Source organism: Acomys minous (assembly GCF_964271855.1).
Source record: "Acomys minous genome assembly, chromosome: 9".
Taxonomy (NCBI): Eukaryota; Metazoa; Chordata; class Mammalia; order Rodentia; family Muridae; genus Acomys; species Acomys minous.
Window position 1 is genome coordinate 82,283,212 of NC_140490.1, and position 27,700 is coordinate 82,310,911.

General features: G+C 41.8%; 2 protein-coding genes across 13 annotated transcripts in view; both read left to right on the top strand.

The window, feature by feature from the left end:
- Positions 1-251: 251 nt before the first annotated feature.
- The window catches only part of LOC311604958 (uncharacterized protein), a 45,805-nt gene continuing 18,356 nt past the window's right edge, over positions 252-27,700 (top strand). Inside the window, exons 1-5 of one of the 10 annotated variants that reach the window (XM_084795206.1) lie at positions 264-384; positions 1,315-1,415; positions 4,680-4,806; positions 4,977-5,037; positions 5,781-9,033. In XM_084795206.1, coding sequence (XP_084651332.1) covers positions 1,374-1,415; positions 4,680-4,806; positions 4,977-5,037; positions 5,781-7,326 — 1,776 coding nt within the window. In that variant the 5' untranslated portion in view covers positions 264-384; positions 1,315-1,373 and the 3' untranslated portion in view covers positions 7,327-9,033. The other 9 variants (XM_084795207.1, XM_084795208.1, XM_084795197.1 and 6 more) reach the window with 9 other exon arrangements.
- LOC311604964 (uncharacterized protein) lies at positions 15,026-25,920 on the top strand. Of its 3 annotated transcripts, none has more exons than XM_084795235.1 (5): positions 16,161-16,261; positions 18,196-18,290; positions 22,335-22,461; positions 22,632-22,692; positions 23,435-25,920. In XM_084795235.1, exons 3-5 carry the CDS (start codon positions 22,428-22,430, stop codon positions 24,903-24,905), a joined length of 1,566 nt encoding a protein of 521 aa, XP_084651361.1. In that variant the 5' UTR covers positions 16,161-16,261; positions 18,196-18,290; positions 22,335-22,427; the 3' UTR covers positions 24,906-25,920. The 3 variants fall into 3 exon arrangements, with proteins under 3 accessions (XP_084651360.1, XP_084651361.1, XP_084651362.1); XM_084795236.1 differs by lacking the exon at positions 18,196-18,290 and adding an exon at positions 17,313-17,400 and having other exon boundaries at positions 16,226-16,261; XM_084795234.1 differs by lacking the exons at positions 16,161-16,261; positions 18,196-18,290 and adding an exon at positions 15,026-15,320.

Consider the following 27,700-nt stretch of genomic DNA (forward strand, 5'->3'; position numbering starts at 1 on the left):
TGCGTAAGTTAGAGTCTCTGTGCCTAGATGAAGGAGAAGCGCCTGCTGAGTGCAGGACAGCGCAGGGACCACTTTCCAGTGCAGGCGCCAGTTCCACCGCAAAGCCAAACTCCGCGGGTCTTCAGAGTTCTGCTCCTGGAGCGGAAGCCAGGGCCTGGAGCCACACGGCACTCTGTCCCTAAGGGAGCTGCTCCTGTCACTCAGGCCTCACTAGCCAATCAGGGCCTAGAAGAGGACTGTCAGTCAGAATGGGGCGGGCACCTCCGGTCCTCCATACTGAACGCTCCGCTGTGTCCGCCAAGCCTCTCGGGTTCCGTGTGCCGCGCCGTGACCCGCTGCCGGGAGCTGTGAGGAGAGCGGGGCGAGCTCGGGATCCGCGCCATGGTGAGCGGGGCCGCCGTCCCCACGCGGGGAGGAGCCGCGGGAGCGCGCGTGGGGTTCGTCCCGGGGTGCGGGAGCCGGCGGCGCCCTGTGTGATTCAGTTTCTTCCCTGAGCTCCTGTCACCTCCCCGGGCGGAATTCAGACTTAGTTCTCTGTCCTGTGCGGGGCGCGCGCATGCGCGGCTTTCATTGCCAGGGAAGGCGGACTCGCTGCCTCGCAGAGCCCTGGCTTCTCTGGTGTCTTCTAGGAGTTCTGCGCTGGGCACTGGACACTCAGGTGCAGGATCCGTGTGCAGTTAATTCTGTGCAGGTGGAAAGGCTGTGTCACTAACACATTTGCACGTGGATGCCGCGGGGGTCCAGTGTGTTAGTAAGACAGACTTCCTGCGTTTCCTGGCCTCATTTGTAAACATTGACCTAATATTAATTGGTTTTTCTCTCTTAAATGTCCTCTCGTGTTCTGTTGATCTTTTTTATTCTTTCCCAAGCAGCACAGACTTTATTGCAGGTGTATGGGGAGTTTTGAGGTCAGGTGATGTCACTGTGTGTGTGATTTATTCCGTCTTGTGTTGTCATGTTTTCAGTCATGATGACGTTTTGCCATCAGTTTTTTGACGTTCATAGCATAAATTGTTAGACTTTCAATTGGACTTTTGTTGAGCCTATAGCTCAGATTCTGTACTGAAAGAATATTGAGGCTTCCTGTCTATGGTCGTGGAACTTCTCCCCTTTGAAGACTCCCTTGTTTCTCTTAATTATAGTTATAGCTTTTACCACAGATCTTGTCACATTTCTATTTATTTCTGGCCATTTTATCCATGCTGACATATAAGAGGCTTGGGAGTCTGTGTTTTAATTTAAATTTCTTTCATGAGCTTGAGTGTGTTGCCTCTATGTATATGTGTTCATCACTTGGGTGTTTGGTGCCCACAGAAGACAGAAGAATGTATCAGACGCCCTGCAACAGGATCTAAGGATAATTTTGTGCCACCATGTTAGTGCTGGGAACCAAGCCCAGGTCTTCTGCAAGAGCAGTACGTGGTCTTTACTGCTAAGGTGCATGAGTGCATGTGTGCATTTGTGCATTTGCGTGTGTGTGTATGTGTGTGTGTATGTAACATGTTTTTTTTTTCAGACAAGAATAGAAAGAATAGTGTGTACACAGCCGGGGTAAACAGCCTAGGCAATAGCTGGGTTACAGTTGGTTCAAGTTTAAGTCAGTGAGCTGCAGGGATCTGCTATATATCCTCTGATGTGGCAGGTGAGTGACTTCTGCGAACTTTCCCAGCATGCATTAATTCATACCCTATGAATGAAGGCAAACCAAATGGGTGTGTGTTCAATTTGGGTAGGTTACCTCGGGCCAATGAAATTTCCAACTGGGCAACTGTCTCATATGGGTCAATACAAACCTGGTTGGCTCACTTCAGTCTGGTAGAGGACAGACACAGGGCATTTGGCTGTGGCATATCTGTCAGCATACAGCACTCAGCAGCTAACATTTTATATGGGGCAGGTCATACAGTCTCCTATTAATGGCATTCCCTCTACCAGGAAAGAACTTAGTCTGTTTTTGTGTCAATATACCTGTGTTCTTTACTTATTTTCATCCAAATGGCATCTGGCTTAGTGTGGTGGATAGACAAGGTTTGGCCCCCATAGACTCCTGTGTGTGAATGCTTGGCTCAGAGAGAGTGGCACTATTAGGAGGTGTGGCCTTGTTGGAGGAAGTATGGCCTTGTTCTAGAAAGTATGTCACTGTGGAGGCCAGTTTTGAGGTGTCCTGTATGTTCAAGTCTGGCCAGTGTCAGACAGTCCCCTCTTTTGCTGCTTGCAGATCATGATGTAGATTCTCAGTTTCTCCAGCACCCTTTCTGTCTGGACACTGCGATCTTTTTTGACATGATGATAATGGATTAATCCTCTGAAACTGTAAGCCAACCTCAATTAAATGTTTTCTTTATAAGAGTTGCCATGCTCATGGTGTGTCTTCACAGCAATGGAAACCCTAACTATGCCACTTGGTCATTATTTGTTTGGTTTTTGTTTGTTTGTTTTATCTTTGTTTGTTTTTTTCCTATGAAAACACCAGAGTGGAGTGATGAACAGCCAAAATTATTCTCAGTCTCCATAGGCCCCGCCACCTCTTTTTGTCTCACATTTATACCTCCTCTCAGAATTTGTTCAAGGATGTTTTTCAGCTGGTTAATAACCAATCTCCTTCACTGGTGGTTCTGCTTCTAAGGGGATAAGTGTCACCTGCTCTCTCCCAAGTCTTTTTGGGGACATCCCCCACTTGTGATCTAACAAAAACCATGTTTATCTCACCTTCACACCCTGACCCTGACAGCTCTTATAATGGTAAGCATTACGTGGGACTTACTTACAGTTTCAGAGCTTTGTTCTGTTGTCATCATGGTGAGGAGCATGGTGGCATGTAGGCACACATCGTACCTCAGAATTCTATATCTGCATATGCAGGCAGCAGGACGGGAGGAAGGCACTGGGCCTGGCTTGCGCCCTTGAAACCTCCAAGTTCACCCCAAGGGACACACTTCCTTATACAAGACCACACCTCCTGATCCCCTCCAAGCAGTGCCTCTCCCTCGTGACTTAGTATTCAGATCTATGTCAGGAGCCTTTCTCTTTCAATCCACCATATTCCACTCCCTGGCCTGCATAGGCTTGTGTCATATCAAAAGAATGTTCTTTAGGCCACTTACATTCTGCTTTGAAAGCGCTGGAGCCAGGCCATCCTGATCTACATCGCTTTCAGCAGCACTGTATGCTGTGCTCTTCCACGATGGCCCATAAAGTCCCATTTAAAGCACTCAATGGCTTCCCTAATCTAAAGCTCCAACGTCCACCTTCTGCCTAGAAGCATTATGGTCTGGCCTGTCAGAGAAATACTCTGCTTCCTGTTGCCAACTTTTGTCTTAGGCAGTGTTCCTTGTAAAGAAATACCATGACCATGGCAAATCCTATAAAGGAAAACCTTGTTTGGGACTTGATTACAGTTTTAGAGGTCCAGTCCATTCTCATGGCCAGGAGCATGGCAGCGAGCAGGCAGACATGTTGTTGGAGAGGTGGCTGAGAGTTCTCCATCCACAGGCAGCAGGCAGAGAGAAAGCCAGTGGGCCTGGCTTAGACTCTTGTAACTCAAATCATTCCCCTAGTCACACACTTCTCCTATGACCACACCTACTCCAACAAGGCCACACCTCCTAATCCTTCCACTCACAATGGGTAGGCCCTCCCCAATAATCACTAATTTAAAAAAGCCTGAGAGGCCTGCCTACAACCTAATCTTATAGAGGCATTTTCTGAGTTGAGGATCCCTCCTCACAGATGACTGCACCCTGTGTCATTTTTGACACAAAACTATTCAGCATAGTATGCCAGGGTTGCCTTGTACTATGTCAGTGAGAATTACTAACACCTCTGCTCTGCCTCTGCTGCTCAGTGCTGGGAATACTGGTAGTCAAGTCAGCAAAAAGGAAAGAGAGAGAGAGAGAGAGAGAGAGAGAGAGAGAGAGAGAGAGAGAGAGAAAGAGAAATGACTATCATTGAGGAGATGTAGAGGGATCTGAATAAAAATTGGAGTTCATTGTCCACTTGCTCAGTTTGTTGTCAGAGTAGAGAAAGGGAGGACACTGTAACAAAGTTGAAAGTTCATTTTTGTCTGCATTTTAGATAACCAAAGATTTCTCCAGTAATCAATTTTAGGTGATTGATGAATGTACTGAATAATAGTGTTTTAAGGGTTCACAGACCAGAGCACACAAAAATGTGGCTAAACAAGTGCATTTCTGTGTGCTTCCTACCTTTGTTTGGATTTGTTTTTTTGTTTTTGTTTTTAATTTTTATTTGAGAGAGAGTCTCACTATGTTACTCTGGATGTCATGGAAGTGACTACATAGACTAGGCTGACCTAGAAATCACAGAAATTTACCCGTCTCTGCCTCCAGAGATCTGGGGTTAAGTTGCACCTCACCACATTCATCTTGTCCATCCGTTTTTGTCTTTAGGGATTTTGATTCAATTGTGCTGATATAACTCAGTAGTGTAGATCTGGGTCTCTCTTGTGTTGTCTATTAATTGTCATGTCTCTGGCAGTGCAATAAGGAATTCATTGGGCCGAGAAATGGGAGGTGTGAACCTCCTTTTCTGTTTCCTTCGAACATTTGAATTTATGTTATCTGGATTAAATGTGTGGAACACCATATTCTCTATGAAATGTACTTTTGTAGTGTAGTAAGTCTCTCCATTTCTATTACATGAAATATGGTATATTTTAGGCTGCAGTGACCTATGAGGATGTCCATATAAACTTCACTCATGATGAATGGGCTTTGCTGGATCCTTCCCAGAAGAGTCTCTACAAAGATGTGATGCTGGAAACCTACTGGAACCTCACTGCTATAGGTAAGAATATTAGTTTTCCTTCACCTTTTAAACAAGGGAACAAGCATTCCTTGGCTATTTATGCACTTCTGTGAATAAGCAGACTTGGTCTCAGGTTCATCAAAGATACTAACTTAAAATTTGCATAATATCCAATAATGTTTCATAAATTTTTTGGTACTATGTTTTAGGCTACAAATTGGAAGACCGCAATATTGAAGAACACTGTCAACGTTCTAGGAGATATGGAAGGTAAATTGTATACAAATGTGTCACTGAAGATATTTTAATATGCCCTGATGTTTTAAAGAAAATCAGCAGTATACATAAGCACAGTTTTATGTGTGTTGATGATTATTAAATTCCCACAAGACCATATACTTCAATTTCAGGTAGCTGACTTGTGTTTGGAATATATTTTTCTTAACAGTAACAATATTTTAACACATGACAGTTTTGGTCATAGTCCAGAGAGAGCTGTATTGTAAAACTGTCAATCCAGCTGGTTAGTGGTGGCACATACCTTTAATTCTGGCACTTGGGAGACCGAGGCAGGAGCATGTTTGAGTTTGATCTCCGGCTGGTCTACAGCATGAATTCCAGTGCCGAGGCTACACAGAGAAACCCATTTTCAAAAAACCATGAATCAAACCAAACTAAAAAACAAAAACAAAACAAAACAAAAAAACAAGAAAAACTCCGCAGCTTGTCAATCCATTTAGTTTCAAACCATTCATATATCATAACAGGCATACACATTGATTAGGGCATTACTGTATGTCCAAGACCTTTTATAAGCAAACAGTCCATAGAAAAGCTGGTGTTACATATACTTTTGGGGAATTTTAAAAGTTTAGTGAGAGGAACAGTTACTGGGATTCAAGAAGGTTGTTGTCATGGAGAAACCTTAACCCGATAGCACATGCCTATGGGAAACAAAAAGTTAAGTGGTGTAAATGCAGTGTGAAAACCTTTTGTTATTTCTGTTTTAGTAGGTATAACATCAGTCACTCTGTATACAAGCCTTGTGAACATAATGGATGTGGAAAGAAGCAGTGTACCTTTAAACATAATAGTTTTCTTCAAGCATATGAAAGAATACACACTGAAGAGAAACTCTATGAACATAATCAACGCAGTAAAGCCTTTGCAAATTTCAGTAGTCTTAGAAAACATGAAAAAAACCATACTAGAGAGAAACCCTATGCATGTAATCAATGTGGTAAAACCTTTGCAAGTTGCAAGGATCTTAAAATACATAAAAGAACTCATAGTAGAGAAAAGCTCTATGAATGTAATGAATGTGGTAAATCCTTTACAAGTCGCAGTTATCTTCCAATCCATAAAAGAATTCATACGGGTGAGAAACCCTATAATTGCAGTGAATGTGGTAAAGCCTTTGCATATAGCAATTCTCTTCAATTGCACAAGAAAATTCATACAGGAGAGAAACCCTATAATTGCAATGAATGTGGTAAAGCATTTGCACGCCTTGGTTCTCTTCAACTACACAAAAGATCTCATACGGGAGAAAAACCCTATTTTTGCAGTGAATGTGGTAAAGCATTTGCACACCGCAGTTCTGTTCAAACACACAAAAGAACTCATACGGGAGAGAAACCTTATAATTGTAACAAATGTGGTAAAGCATTATCAACTCGCCGTCTTCTTCAAGTACATGAAATAATGCATATGGGAGAGAAACCATATGTCTGTGATCAATGTGGTAAAGCCTTTGCAAGTCACAGTAATCTTCAAGTACATGAAATAACTCACACTGGAAGGAAGCCCTATGAATGTAATCAGTGTGGTAAAGCCTTTGCATTTCGCAGTATTCTTCAAATACATGAAAGAACTCATACTGGAGAGAAACCCTATGAATGTAATCAGTGTGGAAAAGCCTTTGCATATAACAGTCGTCTTCAACTCCATGAAAGAACTCACACTGGAGAGAAATCCTATGAATGTAATCAGTGTGGTAAAACCTTTGGAAGTCGTGCAAGTCTTCAAAATCATGAAAAGGATCATACTGGAGAGAAACGCTATGGATGTAATCAGTGTGGTAAAGCCTTTGAACTGAAGTATAAACTTCACAGGCATGAAAAAATTCATACTGGAGAGAAACCCTATGGCTGTAAGCAATGTGGCAAAAACTTTGCATTAAAGTGTGATCTTCAAACACATGAACGAATTCATACTGGAGAAAAACCCTATGCATGCACTCAATGTGGTAAAGCCTTTGCAAGTCGCAGATATCTCAGAAAACACAGACGAACTCATACCGGAGAGAAGCCATATGAATGTACTCAGTGTGGTAAAGCCTTTGCATGTCGCGGTTATCTTCATAAACACCAAATAACTCATACCAGAGAGAAACCATATGAATGTACTCAATGTGGTAAAGCCTTTTCACGTCGCTTTTACCTTCTTATACACAAAAGATATCATACTGGAGAGAAACCGTATGAATGTACTGAATGTGGTAAAGCCTTTGCACGTTGTAGTTATCTTCATAAACACAGAAGAATTCATACTGGATAAACCATACGAATGTTGTCACAGACATGAGGACAAATTGTAGAGGCTTTGCTTGATAAAGGTCCAGAGTCCTCTGGTCAGCATGATCATTAGACAGACATCCAGAACAGCTGTAGAGACTTTGCTTGGCAAAGTTCTAAAGATCTCTGGCTGATCAGTACTGCCCTTAACTATTATTTATGATCTCTATCTATATATGGAATGATTTTGCCTAAAGACTAATTTGACATCTGCTTTTTCTCCTAAAACTGCCTTTCTGTTTCTCACTTACATTATGAGTTCTGACCTAGTGAAATTCACTGGAAAAATGTTCCCACAGACTGATGAAAGGCATTGTGAACATCTAGGCAGAAACTGCTTGAAAAGAAAGTTAGGACTTTGTTTTTTTAGTTTTTGGAGACAGAGTCTCTTTGATATTACAGACCCTGGTTGGATATTGTTATCTGTAGAAAAGTAAAACTTTTTTCTTTAGAATCTGTTTTGAAAGCAATAGAAGGTAGGCTCGGAATATCATACTTTACAGATCTTTCATAACAGAGGGCATCTTGGCAGTTAATTTGCAGATATTTTACAGTAGAGGACCACTATCAGTTAGCCTAGCCTTGAATAAAGATGGATAGCATACCTGTTGGTTTGGGATTGGTAGTTCTGTGGTAAGGGTATTTAGATTCAAGATATGTTGCTATGATGATCATGAAACACAATGGCTTTAGCCCAGGGAAATTTATGATTATACTTTACCGAGTATTGTTTAAAAAATAATAATCAGGTCATGCCGACCATTGGTTGGACATTGATTGATTTTTGCTATGTACTTTATTGTTGAGTATACAGAAGTGTTTGTATTTCTTTGTTAGATTGTTTTCTTGCTCTGTTAATTTTTAAATGCTCTACTGATTGTAAGAGATGAAAAAAAAAAGATGATCTTTAATGAAAAAAAATTGAACTTCACTTTAAATAAAGTACTGGGGTTAGCCCAAGGAGATGAGATAGAAAAAAGAGACAGAAGAAAAATAAAGTTCTCTTGGGCTAGAAGACCTTTCAGTTTTCACTGCAATTTATGCCTGGGCCTTAATATTTCATTTCTCCTCCAGTCCTCAATCTTGCTTCAACAATTAGTTCTGCTAAGTAATTGTTAACCAACAGCTGGTTGTTTTCACTGGCTGTTCACTGCCTGCTCCATTCTCCCTACCACGGAACCAACCAAGACTTTCTCTTCTTTCACCCTGAAGCTGGTCAACGGGAGAATGTACTCAATGTGGTAAAGTCTTTGCATATTATGTTAGTGTTCGTAATCACACACACACAAAAATGTCATCTTTGAGAGAAACCCTGTGGGTGTAATTGTTGCAATAAAACTTGGGCACATCACTGTAATTTCCAGACTCATCAATGTACTCATACTGGGAAGAAACCCTATGAATGTAATCAATATGATAATGCCTCTGCATGTTCAGATTTCTTCAAAGGCATGAAAGAATTCCAACCAAAGAGAAGCACCATGAATCTAATAAATGCAGTAAAACCTTGTGCACTGAACACATTCCCCCCCCCCCCACTGAGCCATCTCACTGTTGCTTATGTAATATTAGTAGAACCATTTCTTCATTAAAATATTGTCTTGTTTTCAAATTGTATACAAATTGTCATCAAAGGATAGAGGAACACAAAATAATTTGAGTAATAAAATCTGTTTGCAAATGAAAATGATACTTGCACTGCCATCCATTTTATGGGTTATGTTATGTAGCACTTTGCTAGGCAGAGATATGAGTCAGCTCCTATCTGGAGAAGCCAGTTTACCTGTGTGTGGAAAGAGGAAACCTTCCCTCCTGTCTCCACAAAGCAACCATAAGATCCCATTTGGCCTAAAGGTGGACTGACCTGGTTCTGTTTGATAAAACACTTCAAAGCTGCCTCTGAGTTACCAAGAGGACCCATCGTGGAGACAGGGCCTGGGAGATATCCTGAGCATGCCCCTTACATTTTACAGCCCAGGGCTTTAAAAACTTGGGGTCCCCAAATACGGAGCACTCTCTCACCCTTTTCTTTTGTTCTCGGCGCTTTGTCCTTGTCCTTTTTTTGATCCCTTTTTTCTTTAGCTCAGACTCTTGTTTTTAGATGGAATGGTGGAACATACATAGAATGTGAATGAAAACCTAGGTTTTTGTTTCTTGGCTGTCACACTTTGGCGAAGCACACTCAGCTACCTAGCTCTCCTTCAAGTCCCGGGTTCCTTTCCCTTGAAGGAAGAGACACAGAAGCAGAGGCTCGTCCTGCAGAAGAGGGTGGGAACCTGGGCGCCCTCTGCTGTAGAACCCACTGATCTGCCTGCTCCTTAACCATGGGAGCAACTGGCTTGCTGCCTCATCCCAGGTTGCAGCTAAAGGCACACCCATGCCCACCTCCTCCATGCAGAGCAGCCCATTCCCAGGACGACAGAGAACGAGAGAGGAAAACTGGCAAATCCAACAATGTTAGTTTATTCTGTGAAATAAACATTTGTTCTTAACACTTTCACAGAAACACAAATGAGTGACAGGAGTTGTCTCAGTGCTAGGCCTGATGACCTGAGTTAAATGTCTGAGAAACTCGTATCACTTATAAAAGTTTTTTTCTGATCACTATACTTGGGTGGTAACATATGTGCACACACAACAACATAAACATATGTGCATGCATACATACATACTTACATGATACATGTTATAGAAACTTAAATAATGGCCAACTAGTTCACTCACCCATTGAAGGCACTTGCTGCAAACTTGACTACCTGGGTGTGACCTCTAAAACTTACCTAGAGGAAAAAGGGACTAGACACCTGAAAGCTGTCATTTGATTGGCTTATGCACACTCTAGATCCGATACTGATCTAGAGTATCTGATCTAGGTACCACACACTGATAAAAGTTATTAAATGTGAAATTAGGAAAGAAAAGAAATATCAAGAACATATGAAATTATTTACTGTCATTATTAATACATTATAGTATTCTAAGATGTGTTTCTGTTCATCAAAAGAATGATAGTTCTTGTTTAAATTTTACATTATACTTTCTCTAATTCAAAGATAGTTTATTTAAAAAAAAAACTCAACTGGATATAGTGATTCAGGCCTGTAACTGTAGCATTTCAGAGACAAGGCAGGAGAATTTCACTGAATTTTAGTCTATCTTGGACTACATAGTGAGTTGCAGGATAGCATAGCTATGTAGAGAGACCCTACCTCAGAAAATGCAAAACAAACAAAACTCAAATAATCATTAAAAGCAAAAATCCCCCAAACCAAACAACCATGTATCCCGTTAGAGATAGTTTTCTATTAAAAGCTAAATGTAGTAAGAAATTTGTAATCTTGGATTCTTTAAAAAGCAGAAATGTTATGGGGATATGTTTTTGCTTTAATCCCAGATGTGGAGATAAGGAAGTGCTTCACAGCAGTTGACTACGGTCTAGCTTGTGCTCTACCAGAGGCATACTTTTCCCGGTGGCAGTTATCGCCTCTAATTATGTGATGTTTGGAAATTTGGGGAAGGACTGAAGGAACTAGAGAGGTCAAGGACAGCAGGAGAAAACCTACAAAATCAATTATCCTGGTTCCACAGGGGCTCACAGAGATTGAACCACCAACTAGAGAGCATGCCTGGGGAAGACCGAGGCCCCTTACACATATGTAACCCATTCACACCTTGGTCTTCATGTAGGACCTCGGCCAGCAGGGAGAGAGCCTGTCTTTGACTGTGATTATTGCCTCCAATTCCCTTTCCTCTAAGAGGATGGCCTTGTCTAGCCTCAGTACTAGATATTCCCAGTTGTGCTGTAATCTGGAATGCCAGGGCAGATTGATGTCCATGAGAGGCCTCCTCTTGTCTGATGTGAAAGGTCAGGTGGATTGAGGAAAGTATGTAGAGGAAAGTCTGATTTTGATGTAAAGTAAATAATTAATGAAAATAAAATTTGTCCCACAGGCAATATATGTTCAAAATCCCAGAAACATTTGTCTACAGAGCATTCTGAACTGCCTTTAGATTGGCCTGTGTAGTTTAAATAATCTGAGACTTGGAAACTTTCTTGGATGAAGAAAACTGTGAAGGGATATTCACTTGTTATGGCAGAGAGATCACTTGTGTGAAATATATTTAAATTAGGTTAAAACGCTATAGGGGTCTCTGAATTAGCTATATTATTTCACCAGAACCATTTGCTCATAATTGTCAAGAAAAGGAGCCATTTAAGAGTCCAGTTCCTGTACCAGAGAGTCTGCTTCAAGGTGCTTACAGCCAAGCCTTGTGGCCTGAGCTCCACTTGGAATCCATAGGGTACCAACTCCTGCACACTGTCCTCTGACCTCTGCAGGTGCACTGTGGAATGGAGAGCCACTTTCCACCTGGCAGCGTGTGTGTACACATTTATACCCACCCAGGAGAAATAATACACAAATGCATAAAAATGCAACAATATCAAGTTCTCTGTGGGTTGGTAATGACAGAGCTCTTGCTCCTGTCAGTACTAATAGTCTTCACACACCAACGCCAAAGCACCAGGGTGAAGTGAATTCTGAGTCCGTGGTTTAGAAAGGTTGGACTCTTTCCATTCCATCTATATGTTCATTTATTTTTATGTAGGATATTGCACTGTAGTGTGCACTGGCCTGCAGCTGCTATATACCTCTGACTGGGCTGGAACTCATGGAATCCTTCTGCCTCGGCATTCTAAGTGGTGAGATTGCACAAGTGAGTCAAGATGCTCAGTTTCCATCCACCACCTTGCAAGAACACTTTCGTGTTCTGGTACAACTGACTCCTAAGATTAACTGTCACTCTTACGAGTCCCTTCTAGACACTTGGGAACCCAGAAACAGACAAGCGAAAAGAGAGGTCCTCACTGGACTGACTGTTTCTCTCTTGCTGGGACTAGGCATAGTGGGAGCTGCCTCTGGAACTTCAGCTCTCATTATACAAGACAAAAGCTATCAAGGTTTAAGGCCAGCCATAGATGAGGGTATTAGACACCTCGAGCAGTCAATATCTCATCTAGAAGAGTCTCTCTCCTCCCTAGCCGAGGTAATCTCGCAGAACAGAAGAGGCCTAGACTTGCTATTTTTGCAGCGAGGGGGTCTATGTGCTGCTTTCAAAGACGAATGCTGTTTCTACGCAGACCTTTCTAGAGTGATTAAAGATTCCCAAACGAAAAGAGGAACGTGAGGCTTCCCAACGTTGGTTGAGTCCTGGTATAACAGTTCGCCTTGGCTGACTACACTGATTTCTACTCTGATGGCTCCTTCTCCTCATTCTAATTGCTGTGACCTTCGGGCCTTATATTTTAAATCGGTTACTTGCCTTTATCAAAGAACGCATAAATACAGCATAGGCCATGATCTTAAGACAACAATATTTCAAACTTAATAATGAGGTTCATCTGAGAGAAAATGAGCTGTAACTTCTACTTCAGGATTGAAATAGTTACAATAAAAAATGGGGGAAATGGAGGGGCCAGGAAGCAATACCAATATTGAACCAAGGTATCAATATCACTGTCTGTGTCTGGGACAGGAGGGAGAGATATGTGGCCCCCCTTGTAGAGTCCAGCTTGTCCCAAGGACAGCTAGTTTATGTTTAAAGATAATAAAAAAGTCCAACATGACTCAAGGACTGCCAGCCTGTGCTCAGGGTCCAGCTTGATGCAAGGACAGCCAGCTGTGTCTAAAAATGTCCCACTTCCCCTTGAACATACATATCCTCCCAGCTAGCCTGCTAAATCCCTCTTTTGAAAAAAGATATAAAAAAAGCACTTTCTTCTACTTCTCAGAGTCTGCAGCTTGAAAGAGGTTGACAGACCCCGATGGGTCATCTTAATAAATTCCTTTGTGTTTTGCATTGACATCAGACTCTGTCTCTCACTGGGGACTCCGGGAGTAGTTTAGAGATCTCTCTGGAGGTCTCAGTCTTACATGTCATGATTAAAAATGAGATGCCATGTAAGTGATATGAATACGGAGAGATTTATTTGGGGAGAAGGGAATTGGGGAGGAGTTGGTACCTGAGTGGGCCAAGAGGGTAGGGAGAGAGAGGGGGGGAGGGGAAGGGTGGGAGGGGGGAGAGAGAGACAGAGAGACAGAGACAGAGAGAGAGACAGAGAGACAAGGAGAGACAGAGACAGAGAGAGAGACAGAGAGACAGAGAGAAGGGGAGGGCAGCCTTAGAGAAACTAAGAGAGATGAGAGAGAGAGAGAGAGAGAGAGAGAGAGAGAGAGAGAGAGAGAGAGAGAGAGAGAGAGCAGTGTGGGACACTGGATAGAAGAGTCAGGGAGACTAAGAATACAGTTTGATCTTCTGGATCAATAATACAATTATGCAATAAATATGAGTACAATGCAGTATTTAAAGTTGTGCCTCAGGGGTTGGAGACCCTACCTAGAACCACCAGAAAGGGATGGGGGTGTGGTCAGAGGTGGAGCCATGTGACCACTCTAGAGGTGATGGGATCTGAAACAAAGGAGTTGGTAATTGAGGTCGATAATTGAGGGAGGATCTCATACAATCGCCAGCTTTATTCAGAGTCCCAGACTGTGTATGCTCTGAGCTTTAAGAAATGGTCCATGAGCACAGCCAGGTAAAAAGAAGGAAAAGGAGAAGGAGGAGGAGGGGGAGGAGGAGGAGACATGTTATTTATGTCAGTCACAAACATTTCTTTGAAGAACAGGAGCAGGCAATAGTGACTAATCTAAAGTAAACTCACTCTTTTCCAAGAAAGATGGAGGAACATGAAAAACTGAGGTCACATGTCTCTTGTTATCTTAATTTGTGCTCACAGGCTTTCAGGATTCTCCTAAAATGACACAATTCCTGGTCCCTGTTCTGATAAGCAGGAGTGAAATCAGCTTATGCAAGACCCCAACTTTTCTTTTCTTCTATTTGAGATAGTTTCTCTGTGTAGCTTTCCCTGTCCTGAAACTCTCTAGACCAGCTGGGCCTCGAACTCAGAAGCCTGCTGCCTCTGCTGCCTTTATGCTGGGTTTAAGGCCATGCGCCACCACCAACAGTTCATGTCAAACGTTTTCCTTTTCTTCTTATCCCAGGTCCTCACCCTGAAACCTCCCCTTTGGGGACCCTAATTGCAGGTGTTTCCCATCTCAGACCAATCTGGTTTAAAACTCTTGATGTCCTGTCTCCTCTTAGCAAACGTTGGGGCGGTGGCACCACAGAAGGCTGGTGACTGTCAATCTGGTGGTTTAACTTTGGTGTGAATGGGCGGGACGTCATCACAGCTGAGGCAGGGGGATCACACAGGACACATTGACTAATGATCTGCGTAAGTTAGAGTCTCTGTGCCTAGATGAAGGAGAAGCGCCTGCTGAGTGCAGGACAGCGCAGGGACCACCGCAAAGTCAAACTCCGCGGGTCTTCAGAGTTCTGTTCCAGGAGCAGAAGTCAGGGCCTGGAACCACACAGCACTCTGTCCCTAAGGGAGCTGCTCCTGTCACTCAGGCCTCACTAGCCAATCAGGGCCTCGAGGTGGACTGTCAGTCAGAATGGGGCGGGCACTTCCGGTCCGGCGGGCTGCAGGCTCGGGCTGCGTCTGCGTCAGCGGGAGGCTTTCTGGTTCCGTGTGCCGCGCCGTGACCCGCTGCCGGGAGCTGTGAGGAGAGCGGGGCGAGCTCGGGATCCGCGCCATGGTGAGCGGGGCCGCCGTCCCCACGCGGGGAGGAGCCGCGGGAGCGCGCGTGGGGCTCGTCTCGGGGTGCGGGAGCCGGCGGCGTCCGGTGTGGTTCAGTTTCTTCACTGAGCTCCTGTCACCCTGGCTGGAATCCGGACCTAGTTCTCTGGTTGCGCTTGCGCACAGCGTGGAAACCGGTAGCTGATTGATCTGTTCCTGTCGTCCTGGGCGCGCGCATGCGCGGCTTTCACTGCCAGGGAAGGCGGACTCGCTGCCTCGCAGAGCCCTGGCTTCTCTGGTGTCTTCTAGGAGTTCTGCGCTGGGCACTGGACACTCAGGTGCAGGATCCGTGTGCAGTTAATTCTGTGCAGGTGGAAAGTCTGTGTCACTAACACATTTGCATGTGGATGCCGCGGGGGTCCAGTGTGTTAGTAAGACAGGCTTCCTGCGTTTCCTGGCCACATTTGTAAACATTGACCTAATATTAATTGTGTTTTTCGCTCTTAAGTGTCCTCTCGTGTTCTGTTGATCTTTTTATTCTTTCCCAAGCAGCACAGACTTTATTGCAGGTGTATGGGGAGTTTTGAGATCAGGTGATGTCACTGTGTGTGTGATTTATTCCGTCTTGTGTTGTCATGTTTTCAGTCATGATGACCTTTTGCCGTCAGTTTTCTGATGTTCATAGCATAAATTGTTAGACCTTTTTTTTTTGTTTGTTTGTTTTTCGAGACAGGGTTTCTCTGTGTAGCCTTGGCTGTCCTGGACTCATTTTGTAGACCAGGCTGGCCTCGAACTCACAGCGATCCACCTGCCTCTGCCTCCTGAGTGCTGGGATTAAAGGCGTGCACCACCACGCCCGGCTATAAATTGTTAGACTTTCAATTCGACTTTTGTTGAGCCTATAGCTCAGATTCTGTACTGAAAGAATATTGAGGCTTCCTGTCTATGATCGTGGAACTTCTCCCCTTTGAACGACTCCCTTGTTTCTCTTAATTACAGTTATAGTTTTTACTACAGATTTTTGTCACGTTTCTATTTATTTCTGGCCATTTTATCCATGCTGACATAGAAGAGGCATGGGAGTCTGTGTTTTTAATTTAATTTTAATTTCTTTCATGAGCTTGAGTGTTTTGCCTCTATGTATATGTGTTCATCACTTGGGTGTTTGGTGCCCACAGAAGACAGAAGAATGTATCAGACGCCCTGCAACAGGATCTAAGGATAATTTTGTGCTACCATGTTAGTGCTGGGAACCAAGCCCAGGTCTTCTGCAAGAGCAGTACGTGGTCTTTACTGCTAAGGGTGTGTATGTGTGTGTGTCAGTGTCTGAGTGTGTCTCTGTGTCTATGTGTGTGTGTGTGTCTGTATCTGTGTCTGTGTGTGTCTCTGTGTGCGTGTGTCTGTGTGTGTCTGCATGCACATGCTGAAAACTGAGTGTTAAGAGAATCAAGGTTATATTAAAAATCTGTTTGGCATAGTCAGTAGGTATGCTGGTTAGATTTGGTCAGCTTGACACAGCTAGAGTAACACTGGCCTGTGGACAAATGTATAGGATGTTTTCTTGAATAATGATTGAAGTAATATTGCCTATTCCATGTGTTTGGTGCCACCCTGGGCAGGTGGTCTTGAGTTGTGTAAGAAAGGAATCTCAGCAGGCTATGAGATCAGGACGGTGTTTTAGGCAAAGTTCTTTGCTATAAAGAGACACAATGACCATGGCAGCTCTTATAAAGGAAATCATTCATTCAGGGCTTGCTTCCAGTTTCAGAAATTTCATTCCATTGTCATCAAGGTTGGGAGTATGGTGGCTCAGAGGCAAACACAGTGCTGGAGAGGTAGCTGAGAGTTTTCAATCCAGATCAGGCAGCGGGAAGAGACACACTAGGCCTGGCTTGAGCATTTGAAATGCCAAACCCCACCTCAAATGACACACTTCCTCTAACAAGGCAAGACCTAGTCCAACACGGCTAACGGTCTTAATCCCTGTCAAGTAGGCCCACTCCCTGATGACCAAGCATTGAAATCTCTGAGTGTGTGGCACCATTCTTACTCAGACCACCACAGGCAGTCAGCAGCATTTACCAGATTGACAGCCTATGTGGAATGCATAAGCCTGTGGCGTATAGTTCCATAAGTTAGCAAACTGTTAGCCAGAGCTGGCTATTATATGTGTGTGTGTATATATATATAACTTGTTATTATAGAGATTTTTATTTGCTAATTTCTAAGTGTGTGGTGTGATTCCACATTGGGAAGGCATATTAAATCCAGTATAGCTTTACCTCCAGGCTTTCAGAAAAAATATATTTATGACAAGATCTTTTATGTAGAGTCAGGTCGCCTCCTCCCCACTACACTGTGAAGCCACACTGGCCTTGCTGCTCTTCTGAGTCAAGATCCTCAAGTCTAGGATTAAAGGTTTGTAGTACCTCACAATTCTAAAAATATCCATTTGAGTCATTGAGTGCACTGTCCATATCAGTAACAGGAAAAGGATGTGGAGCATGGTTTCTTTTTGAGACCTGAACAGAAGTAATAATTCAATGTGTACACAGCAGGGGTAAACAGGCTAGGCAGTAGCTGGGTTACAGTTGGTTCAAGTCAGTGAGCTGCAGGGATGTCTGTTATATATCCTCTGATGTGGCAGGTGAGTGATTTCTGCGAACTTTCCCAGCATGCATTAATTCATACCCTATGAATGAAGGCAAACCAAATGGGTGCGTGTTCAATTTGGGTAGGTTACCTCGGGCCAATGAAATTTCCAACTGGGCAACTGTCTCATATGGGTAAATACAAACCTGGTTGGCTCACTTCAGTCTGGTGAGACACACGGCATTTGGCTGTGGCGTGTCTGTCAGCATACAGCACTCAGCAGCTAACATTTTACACAGGGCAGGTCATACAGTCTCCTATTAATGGCATTCCCTCCACCAGGAAAGAACTTAGTCTGTTTTTGTGTCAATACACCTGTGTCCTTTAGTTATTTTCATCCCTTTTAAAAGCCAAGTATTGGCATCTGGCTTAGTATGGTGTTTAGACTAGGTTTGACCCCATAGACTCCTGTGTGTGAGTGCTTGGCTCAGAGAGAGTGGCACTATTAGGAGGTGTGGCCTTGTTGGAGGAAGTATGGCCTTGTTCTAGAAGGTACGTCACTGTGGAGGCCAGTTTTGAGGTGTCCTGTATGTTCAAGTCCTGTATGTTTTCTGCCTGCAGATCATGATGTAGATTCTCAGTTTCTCCTGCACCCTTTCTGTCTGGACACTGCGATCTTTTTTGACATGATGATAATGGATTAACCCTCTGAAACTGTAAGCCAACCTCAATTAAATGTTTTCTTTATAAGAGTTGCCATGTTCGTGGTGTCACTTCCCAGCAATGGAAACCCTAACTATGCCACTTGGTTACCTGACAGCTCCTATAATGGTAAGCATTACGTGGGACTTGCTTACAGTTTCAGAGCTTTATTCTGTTGTCATCATGGTGAGGAGCATGGTGGCATGCAGGCACACATGGTACCAGAGAGTTCTATATCTGCATATGCAGGCAGCGGGATGGAGGAAAGCCACTGGGCCTGGCTTGGGTCATTAAAACCTCAGAGTTCACCCCCAAAGGACACACTTCCTTATACAAGACCACACCTCCTGATCCCCTCCAAGCAGTGCCACTCCCTGATGACTTAGCCTTCAGATCTATGACAGGAGCCTTTCTCTTTCAATCCACCACATTCCACTCCCTGCTGCATAGGCTTGTGTCATATCATAATGCCAAATGCAGCCAATCTGATGTTAAACTTCTCATAGTCCATCATAGTCTCAACATTGTGTAAAAGTTTAAAGTTCAAAGTCTCTTCTGAGATTCATGCAATCGCTCAGCTCTAAACTTTGTAAATTCAAAATAAAAAGAAATCCCATACTTCTAACATACAGTGGCATAGGATATACATTACTATTCCAAAATAGTGGAAAAGAACCACAGTGAGTAAATATTAGACCAAAGTAAGGACCAAAAAGCAGTTGGACAAACTCTGATCTCTGGGTCTCCATTTCTGATGTTAAAGTGCAGTTCATGTTGCCAACTGCTTTCAGCTCTTTTGACTACAGCTCACGTCTCTGTCTTGTGCTGGTTCCACTGGTTTCCTTGACTGGTATCCCATGTCTCTCGCATCTCTAACATATTCAGGATCCCAAGATAATCCAGGGACACCCTTGACATATGCCTGCCTCAGAGGCCTTTCTTAGTCATGGAGAGAGATTGCACAACCCGTGTATCCTTGACTCTAAAAGTAGAACCTTGGCCACAGCTGCTAAGTCCTGATGCTTGCTGGGGCTAGAACTTCTTCCCATTCTTCAACTTCAGCGTGAAAGAAAGCTTTCTTTGTTTGCTTGGTTTTTTTTTTCTTTCTTTCTTTTTTTCATGGTTTCTTTCACTGTTTAAGATTCTCTTTAATTCCTTTTCACAAACTGGAAGTTTAGCCGGTTGGTGTCTTGACCTGATGTCACCACTGTCCTTATTCCATTTAGCATCAGACTGTTTTTTTTTCTTTTATTTTTTTCAATTTCATTTTATTTTAATTTTAAAAAAAATTAATTTATTCAGAGTACATCTCAATTGTTATCCCATCACTTATATCCTCCCATTTCTCCCTCCCTCCCACTTTCGCCCTATTCCCCTCACATAGGTCTATGACCAAGGGGGATCTTCTCCTTCACTTTATGGTCATTGGTTATCAAGTCTCATCTTAGTAATCTGCTTATTCTTTCTTTGAGTGCCATCAGGCCTCCTCACCAAGGGGAGGTCATCAAATATGGAGCACCAGAGCTCATATCAAAGTCAGTCCCCGCTCTCCACCCAACTGTGGTGAATGTCCTGTTCATTGGCTAGATCTGAGTAGAGGTTCGACGTTTACTACTTGTAATGTCCTTGGTTAGTGCAATAGTTTGAACCGACCCCCTGGGCCCTGAACCACCTGTCACGAAGTTCTTGTAGGTTTCTAAGATCGTCTGGATCCTTCTATTTCCCTATCTTCTTTATTTCTCTTACCAAGAGTCCCAGTGTGATGTCCTCACATCTATCCCAATTCCCTGGTAAGTGAAGACTTTCATGGGACACGCCTTTTGGGCTAGTGCCCAATTATAAGTGAGTGTGTACCGTGTGATTCTTTCTGCTTCTGGGTTAACTCACTCAGTATGATCATTTCTAGTGGCATCCATTTATCCACAAATTTCTGGATTTCCTTGTTTTTTAAAGCTGAGTAGTATTCTGTACTGTAAATGTACCATAGTTTCTTTTTCCATTCTTCAACTGAGGGACAATTAGGCTTTTTCCAGGTTCTAACTATTATTAATAAGGCTGCTTTGAACATGGTTGAGCATATATGTCCCTGTTGTGTGATGGAGCCTTTTCTGGGTATATTTCAAGGAGTGGAATAGCTAGGAACATCAGACTTTTCTTTAATGTTTTAATCTTTCTGTGACATTGACTATGCTCTGTTATACACCCTGGTGTTCCTTTGCTTTTCAAATCATATATTTTGTATTTTCCACACTCATTTTCATTATAAATCTCCATTAGAGTAATAGCTAATAGCCATATGACAGAGTCACTGCCAGGCTGTATTGAAATCTCCTCTGCCAATGCCATTAATCCAAATTCTTCAATTTGGCCTCATGGACAGTTTTTGAACAAGGGCGGACAGCAGCCATATTATTGACCAAAATATCAAAAGAATGTTCTTTAGCCCACTTACATTCTCCTTTGAAAGTGCTGGAGCCAGGCCATCCTGATCTACGTCGCTCTCAGCAGCACTGTATGCTTTGCTCTTCCAAGATGGCCCATAAAGCCCCATTTAAAGCACTCAATGGCTTCCGTAATCAAACATCCCAATGTCCACCTTTTGCTAACAAACGTTATGGTCTGGCCTGTCAGAGAAATACTCTGCTTCCTGGTGCCAACTTTTGTCTTAGGCAGTGTTCTTTGTAAAGAGATACCATGACCATGGCAAGTCCTATAAAGGAAAACCTTTGTTTGGGACTTGATTACAGTTTTAGAGGTCAAGTCCATTGTCATGGCCAGTAGCATGGCAGCATGCAGGCAGACATGTTGTTGGAGAGGTGGCTGAGAGTTCTTTGTCTAGATCCACAGGCAACAGGAAGAGAGAAAGCCAGTGGGCCTGGCTTAGGCTTTTGAAACTCAAATCATTCCCCTAATCACACACTTCCCTTAAGACCACACCTACTCCAACAAGGCCTCACCTCCTAATCCTTCCACTCACAATGAGTTAGGGCCTCTCCATCAATCACTAATTTAAAAAAGTCTGAGAGGCCTGCCTACAACCTAATCTTATAGAGACATTTTTTGAGTTGAGGATCCCTCCTCGCAGATGACTGCACCCTGTGTCAGTTTGACACAAAACTATTCAGCATAGTGTGGCAGGCTTGCCTTGTACTATGTCAGTGAGAATTACTAACACCTAAAACTGCCTCTGCTGCTCAGTGCCTGGATTACTGGTAGTCAAGTCAACAACAACAACAAAAGAGAGAGAGAGGCAAGTGGATGAGTGTTTTACTAGATCCAAGACTATTATTGGGAAGATGTAGAGGGACTTGTGTAAGAATTGGAGTCTATTGTCCACTTGCTGGGTCTTGTCAGAGTAGAGAAAGGGACGTCACAGTAATGAGGTTGAAAGTTTTCATTTTTGTTTGCCTTTGGGATAATCCAAGATTTCTCCAGTAATCAATTTCAGGTGATTGATGAATGTACGTATAAATAGTGTTTTAAGGGTTCACAGACCAGAGCAAACAAGAATGTGGCTAAACAAGTGCATATCTGTGTGCTTCCTACCTTTTTTTTTGGGTTTGTTTTGTTGCTTGTTTTGTTGTTTAGTTTTTATTTGAGAGAAGGTCTCACTATGTTACTCTGGATGTTATGGAAGTGACTACATAGACTTGGCTGACATAGAAATCACAGAAATTTACCCATCTCTGCCTCTAGAGATCTGGGGTTAAATGTGTGCCTCACCACATTCATCTTGTCCATCCATTTTTGTCTTTAGGGATTTTGATTCAATTGTGCTGATATAACTCAGTAGTGTAGATCTGGGTCTTTCTTGTGTTGTCCTTTAATTGTCATGTCTCTGGCAGTGCAATAAGGAATTCATTGGGCCCGGAAATGGGAGGTGTGATCCTCCTTTTTTGTTTCCTTCTAACATGACTTTGTGACTGCATTTGAATTTCTGTCATCTGGAATAAATATGTGGAACACCCAGAATTATGTAAATATATTCTCTATGAAATGTACTTTTGTAATGGAGTAAGTCTCTCCATTTCAATTAAATGAAGTATGGTATATTTTAGGCTGCAGTGACCTATGAGGATGTCCATGTAAGCTTCACTCATGATGAATGGGCTTTGCTGGATCCTTCCCAGAAGAGTCTCTACAAAGATGTGATGCTGGAAACCTACTGGAACCTCACTGCTATAGGTAAGAATGTTAGTTTTCCTTCACCTTTTAAACAAGGGAACAAGCATTCCTTGGCTATTTATGCACTTCTGTGAATAGCAGACTTGGTCTCAGGTTCACCAAAGATACTAACTTAAAATTTGCATAATATCCAATAATGTTTCATAATTTTTTTTGGTACTATGTTTTAGGCTACAAATTGGAAGACTGCAATATTGAAGAACATTGTCAACATTCTAGAAGACATGGAAGGTAAATTTTATGTGCTGGTTGATACAAATGTGTCACTGAAGATATTTTAATATGCCCTAATGTTTTAAAGAAAATCAGCTGTATAAATAAGCACAGCTTTATGTGTGTTGATGATTATTAAATTCCCACAAGACCATGTGCTTCAATTTCAGGTAGCTGACCTGTGTTTAGAAGGCATTTTTCTTAGCAATAACAGTAATTTAACATGTGACACTTTTAGTCATAGCCCAGAGAGAGCTGTATTGTAAAACTGTCAATCCAGCTGGTTAGTGGTGGCACATACCTTTAATCCCAGCACGTGGGAGACTGAGGCTGGAGAGTGTCATGAGTTTGATCTCACCCTGATCTACAGAGTGAATTCCACAACCAACACTACAGAGAGAAACCCACTTTCAAAAAACCAAGAACCAAACCAAACTAAAAAACAAACCAACCAACAAACAAAAAACTCCGCAGCTTGTCAATCCATTTAGTTTCAAACCATTAAAATATAACAGGCGTACACATTGATTAGGGCATTACTGTATGTCCAAGACCTTTTATAAGCAAACAGTCCATAGAAAAGCTGGTGTTACATATACTTTTGGGAATTTTAAAAGTTTAGTGAGAGGAACAGTTACTGGGATTCAAGAAGGTTGTTGTCATGGAGAAACCTTAACCCGATAGCACATGCCTATGGGAAACAAAAAGTTAAGTGGTGTAAATGCAGTGTGAAAACCTTTTGTTACTTCTGTTTTAATAGGTATAACATCAGCCACTCTGTATACAAGCCTTGTGAACATAATGGATGTGGAAAGAAGCAGTGTACCTTTAAACATAATAGTTTTCTTCAAGCATATGAAAGAATCCACACTGAAGAGAAACTCTATGAACATAATCAACACAGTAAAGCCTTTGCAAATTTCAGTAGTCTTAGAAAACATGAAAAAAACCATACTAGAGAGAAACCCTATGAATGTAATCAATGTGGTAAAGCCTTTTCAAGTCGCAAATATCTTACAATTCATAAAAGGACTCATAATAGAGAAAAATTCTATGAATGTAATGAATGTGGTAAATCTTTTACAAGTCGCAGTTATCTTCCAATCCATAAAAGAATTCATACGGGTGAGAAACCCTATAATTGCAGTGAATGTGGGAAAGCCTTTGCATATAATAATTGTCTTCAACTACATAAAAAAACTCATACAGGAGAGAAACCCTATAATTGCAATGAATGTGGTAAAGCATTTCCACATCACGGTTCTCTTCAAAAGCACAAAAGATCTCATACGGGAGAGAAACCCTATTTTTGCAATGAATGTGGTAAAGCATTTGCACACCGAGGTTCTCTTCAAACACACAGAAGAACTCATACGGGAGAGAAACCTTATCATTGCAATGAATGTGGTAAAGCATTATCAACTCGCCGTCATCTTCAAGTACATGAAATAATGCATATGGGAGAGAAACCATATGTCTGTGATCAATGTGGTAAAGCCTTTGCAAGTCACAGTAATCTTCAAGTACATGAAATAACTCACACTGGAAGGAAGCCTTATGAATGTAATCAGTGTGGTAAAGCCTTTGCATTTCGAAGTAATCTTCAAGTACATGAAAGAACTCATACTGGAGAGAAACCCTATGAATGTAATCAATGTGGAAAAGCCTTTGCATATGACCGTCGTCTTAAACTCCATGAAAGAACTCACACTGGAGAGAAACCCTATGAGTGTAATCAGTGTGGTAAAGCCTATGCAAGTCGTGCAAGTCTTCAAAATCATGAAAAACATCATACTGGAGAGAAACCCTATGGATGTAATCAGTGTGGTAAAACCTTTGCACTGAAGTATAAACTTCACAGCCATGAAAGAATTCATACTGGAGAGAAACCCTATGGCTGTAAGCAATGTGGTAAAAACTTTGCATTAAAGTGTGATCTTCAAACACATGAACGAATTCATACTGGAGAAAAACCCTATGCATGCACTCAATGTGGTAAAGCCTTTGCAAGTTGCAGATATCTCAGAAAACACAGACGAACTCATACTGGAGAGAAGCCATACGAATGTACTCAGTGTGGCAAAGCCTTTGCACGTCGCAGTTATCTTCATATACACAAAAGAAGTCATACTGGAGAGAAACCATATGAATGTACTCAATGTGGTAAAGCCTTTTCATGTCACAATAATCTTCATAAACACAAAAGAATTCATACTGGAGAAACCATATGAATGTTGTCACAGACATGAGGACAGGTTGTAGAAACTTTGCTTGATAAAGGTCCAAAGTCGTGGTCAGCATGATCATCAGACATCCAGAACAACTGTTGAGATTTTGCTTGGCAAAGTTCCAAAGATCCCTGGCTGATCAGCACTGTCCTTAACTATTATTTATGGTCTATATCTATATATGGAATGATTTTGCCTAAAGAGTAATTTGATATTTGCTTTTTCTCCTAAAACTGTCTATTTCTCACTTACATTATGACTTTAGCACTAATGAAATTCACTGGAAAAAAAATTTCCCCACCGAGATGTTGAAAGAAGGCCTTGTGAGCAACCAGGCAGTAACTGCTTGAAAAGAAAGTTAAGGCTTTGCTATAACAGTAACAGGTTAGATACTGTTAGCTATAGAAAAGTAAAACTTTTTTATTTAGAATCTGCTTTGAAAGCAATAGAAGGAGGGCTTGGAATGTCATGCTTTACAGATATTCTATAACTGGGGATGTCTTGGCAGTTAATTTGCAGGTATTTTACAGTAGAGGACCACTATCAGTTGGCCTAGCCTTGGATAAAGAGGGATAGCACACCTGTTGGTTTGAGACTGGCAGTAAGTCAAACCTTTTCTGTATTAAGGACATTAATTTCAAGATAATGCTATGATGATCATGAAACACAGTGGCTTAAGCCCAGGGAAATGTATGATTATACTTTCCTGAGTATTCTTTAAGAAATAATCAGGTCATGCTGACCATTGGTTGGACAGTGATTGATTTTTGCTATGTACTTTATTGTTGAGTATACAGAACTGTTTGTATTTCTTTGTTAGATTGTTTTCTTGCTCTGTTAATTTTTAAATGCTCTACTTATTGTAAAAGATGAAAAAAAAAGATATGATCTGTAATGAAAAAAAAATTGAACTTCACTTTAAAGTACTGGGGTTAGCCCAAGGAGATGAGACAGAAAAAAGGGACAGAAGAAAAATAAAGTTCTCTTGGGCTAGAAGACCTTTCAGTTTGCACTGCAATTTAAGCCTGGCCTTTAATATTTCATTTCTCCTCCAGTCCTCAATCTCTCTTCAACAATTAGTTCTGCTAAGTAATTGTTAACCAACAGCTGGTTGTTTTCACTGGCTGTTCACTGCCTGCTCCATTCTCCCTACCAAGGAACCACCAAGACTTTCTCTTCTTTCACCCTGAAGCTGATCAACGGGAGAATGTACTCAATGTGGTAAAGGCTCAGGAGAGGAATTTAAGCAAAATCTATCGACAAATCCAGCCATACAGAAAACACTAGAAGAAAAACTCCATCCCAATTAGGGTACCTAGATCCAAGAAAACACAGGAAATAAGTAATTCCACACCAGCAAAAACAAAAGAAGGGAAACACACACCACCACCACCACCACCATCAAAATAACAGGAATTAACAGTCTTTGGTCATTAATATCTCTAGACATCAAAGGCCTTAATTCAACAGTAAAAAGACACAGGCTAACAGAATGGTTGTGAAAACAGGATCCATCATTCTGCTGCATCCTAGTACCACATGTTAGCAACAAAGATAAACATTACCTCCAGTGTAAAGAGCTGGAAGGCTGTTTTCTAAAGTGAACAGACACAAGAAGGAAGCTGGTTAGCTATTATACTGTTCAATAAAATAGACTTTTAACCAGAACTAATCAAAAGGAGACATTGGAAGACACTTCATACTCATCAAAGGAAAAATCCACCAAGATGGTGTATCAATTCTGAACTTGTATGCACCAAATTCAAGGGCACACATATTCTTAAAATAAGTGTTACTAAAGTTTATACCATACATTAAACACCACATCTTAATAGTAGGAGACTCCATCACCCATTTCTCATTAATAGACAGATAACTGAGAGGCTTAAACAGAGAAATGATGAAAGCAACCAATGTTATGAGTCAGTTGGACCTAACATCTCTGCAGAACATTCCATCCAAACAAAAAAGAATATACCTTCACAGAACATTGTCCAAAACTGATCACATACTTGGTTACAAAGCAGGCCTCGACAGATACAAGAAAATTGAAATCACACCCATATTCTGTCAGACCACCATGGATTAAAGTTGGGCTTCAACAACAACAGAAACAACAGAATGCCTACAAACTCATGCACACTGAACAACCCTCTACTCAATGATCACTGGGTCAAGGAGGAAATAAAGAAATTAAAGACTTCCTAGAATTCAATGAAAATGAAGGCACAACATACCAAATGTATGATACACTATGAAAGTAGTTCTAAGAGTCAAGTCCATACCATAAGTGCCTTCAGAATGAAATTGGAGAGAGCTCATGCTAGCAATTTAAAGCACCCCTAAAAGGTCTAGAACAAAAAGAAGCAACTACACCCAAGAGGAGTAGATGGAAGGAAATAATCAAGCTCAGGGCTGAAATCAATATAATAGAAACAAAGAGGATAATACAAAGAAGAAACAAATCCAAGAGTTGGTTCTTTGAGAAAATAAACAGGACAGGCAAACCCTTAGCCAATCTAAGTGAAAGGCAGAGGGAGAGTATCCAAATTAACAAAATGAGAAGTGAAAAAGAGGACATACCAACAGACATTGAGGAAATCCAAAGAATCATGTCTTACTTCAAGATCATGTTTGCCACTAAATTGCAAAATCTAAATGACAGCAATGATTTTCTTGATAGATAGCACTGACCAATGTATATATAATTTTGTAATCATTCACTCTGCTGAATGGATAAATTGACCAATAATCCCCAAGGAAATAGAAGTGGTCATTAAAAGTCTCCCAACTAGAAA

Bases quoted from the DNA above. Each gene is read 5' to 3' on its own strand.
- LOC311604964 (XM_084795234.1), top strand. From the start codon at position 15,219: ATGCGCGGCTTTCACTGCCAGGGAAGGCGGACTCGCTGCCTCGCAGAG. The intron at 15,321-22,334 runs GTGCAGGATCCG...GGTATATTTTAG, and splicing joins GCTGGGCACTGGACACTCAG to GCTGCAGTGACCTATGAGGA. The intron at 22,693-23,434 runs GTAAATTTTATG...CTGTTTTAATAG, and splicing joins CATTCTAGAAGACATGGAAG to GTATAACATCAGCCACTCTG.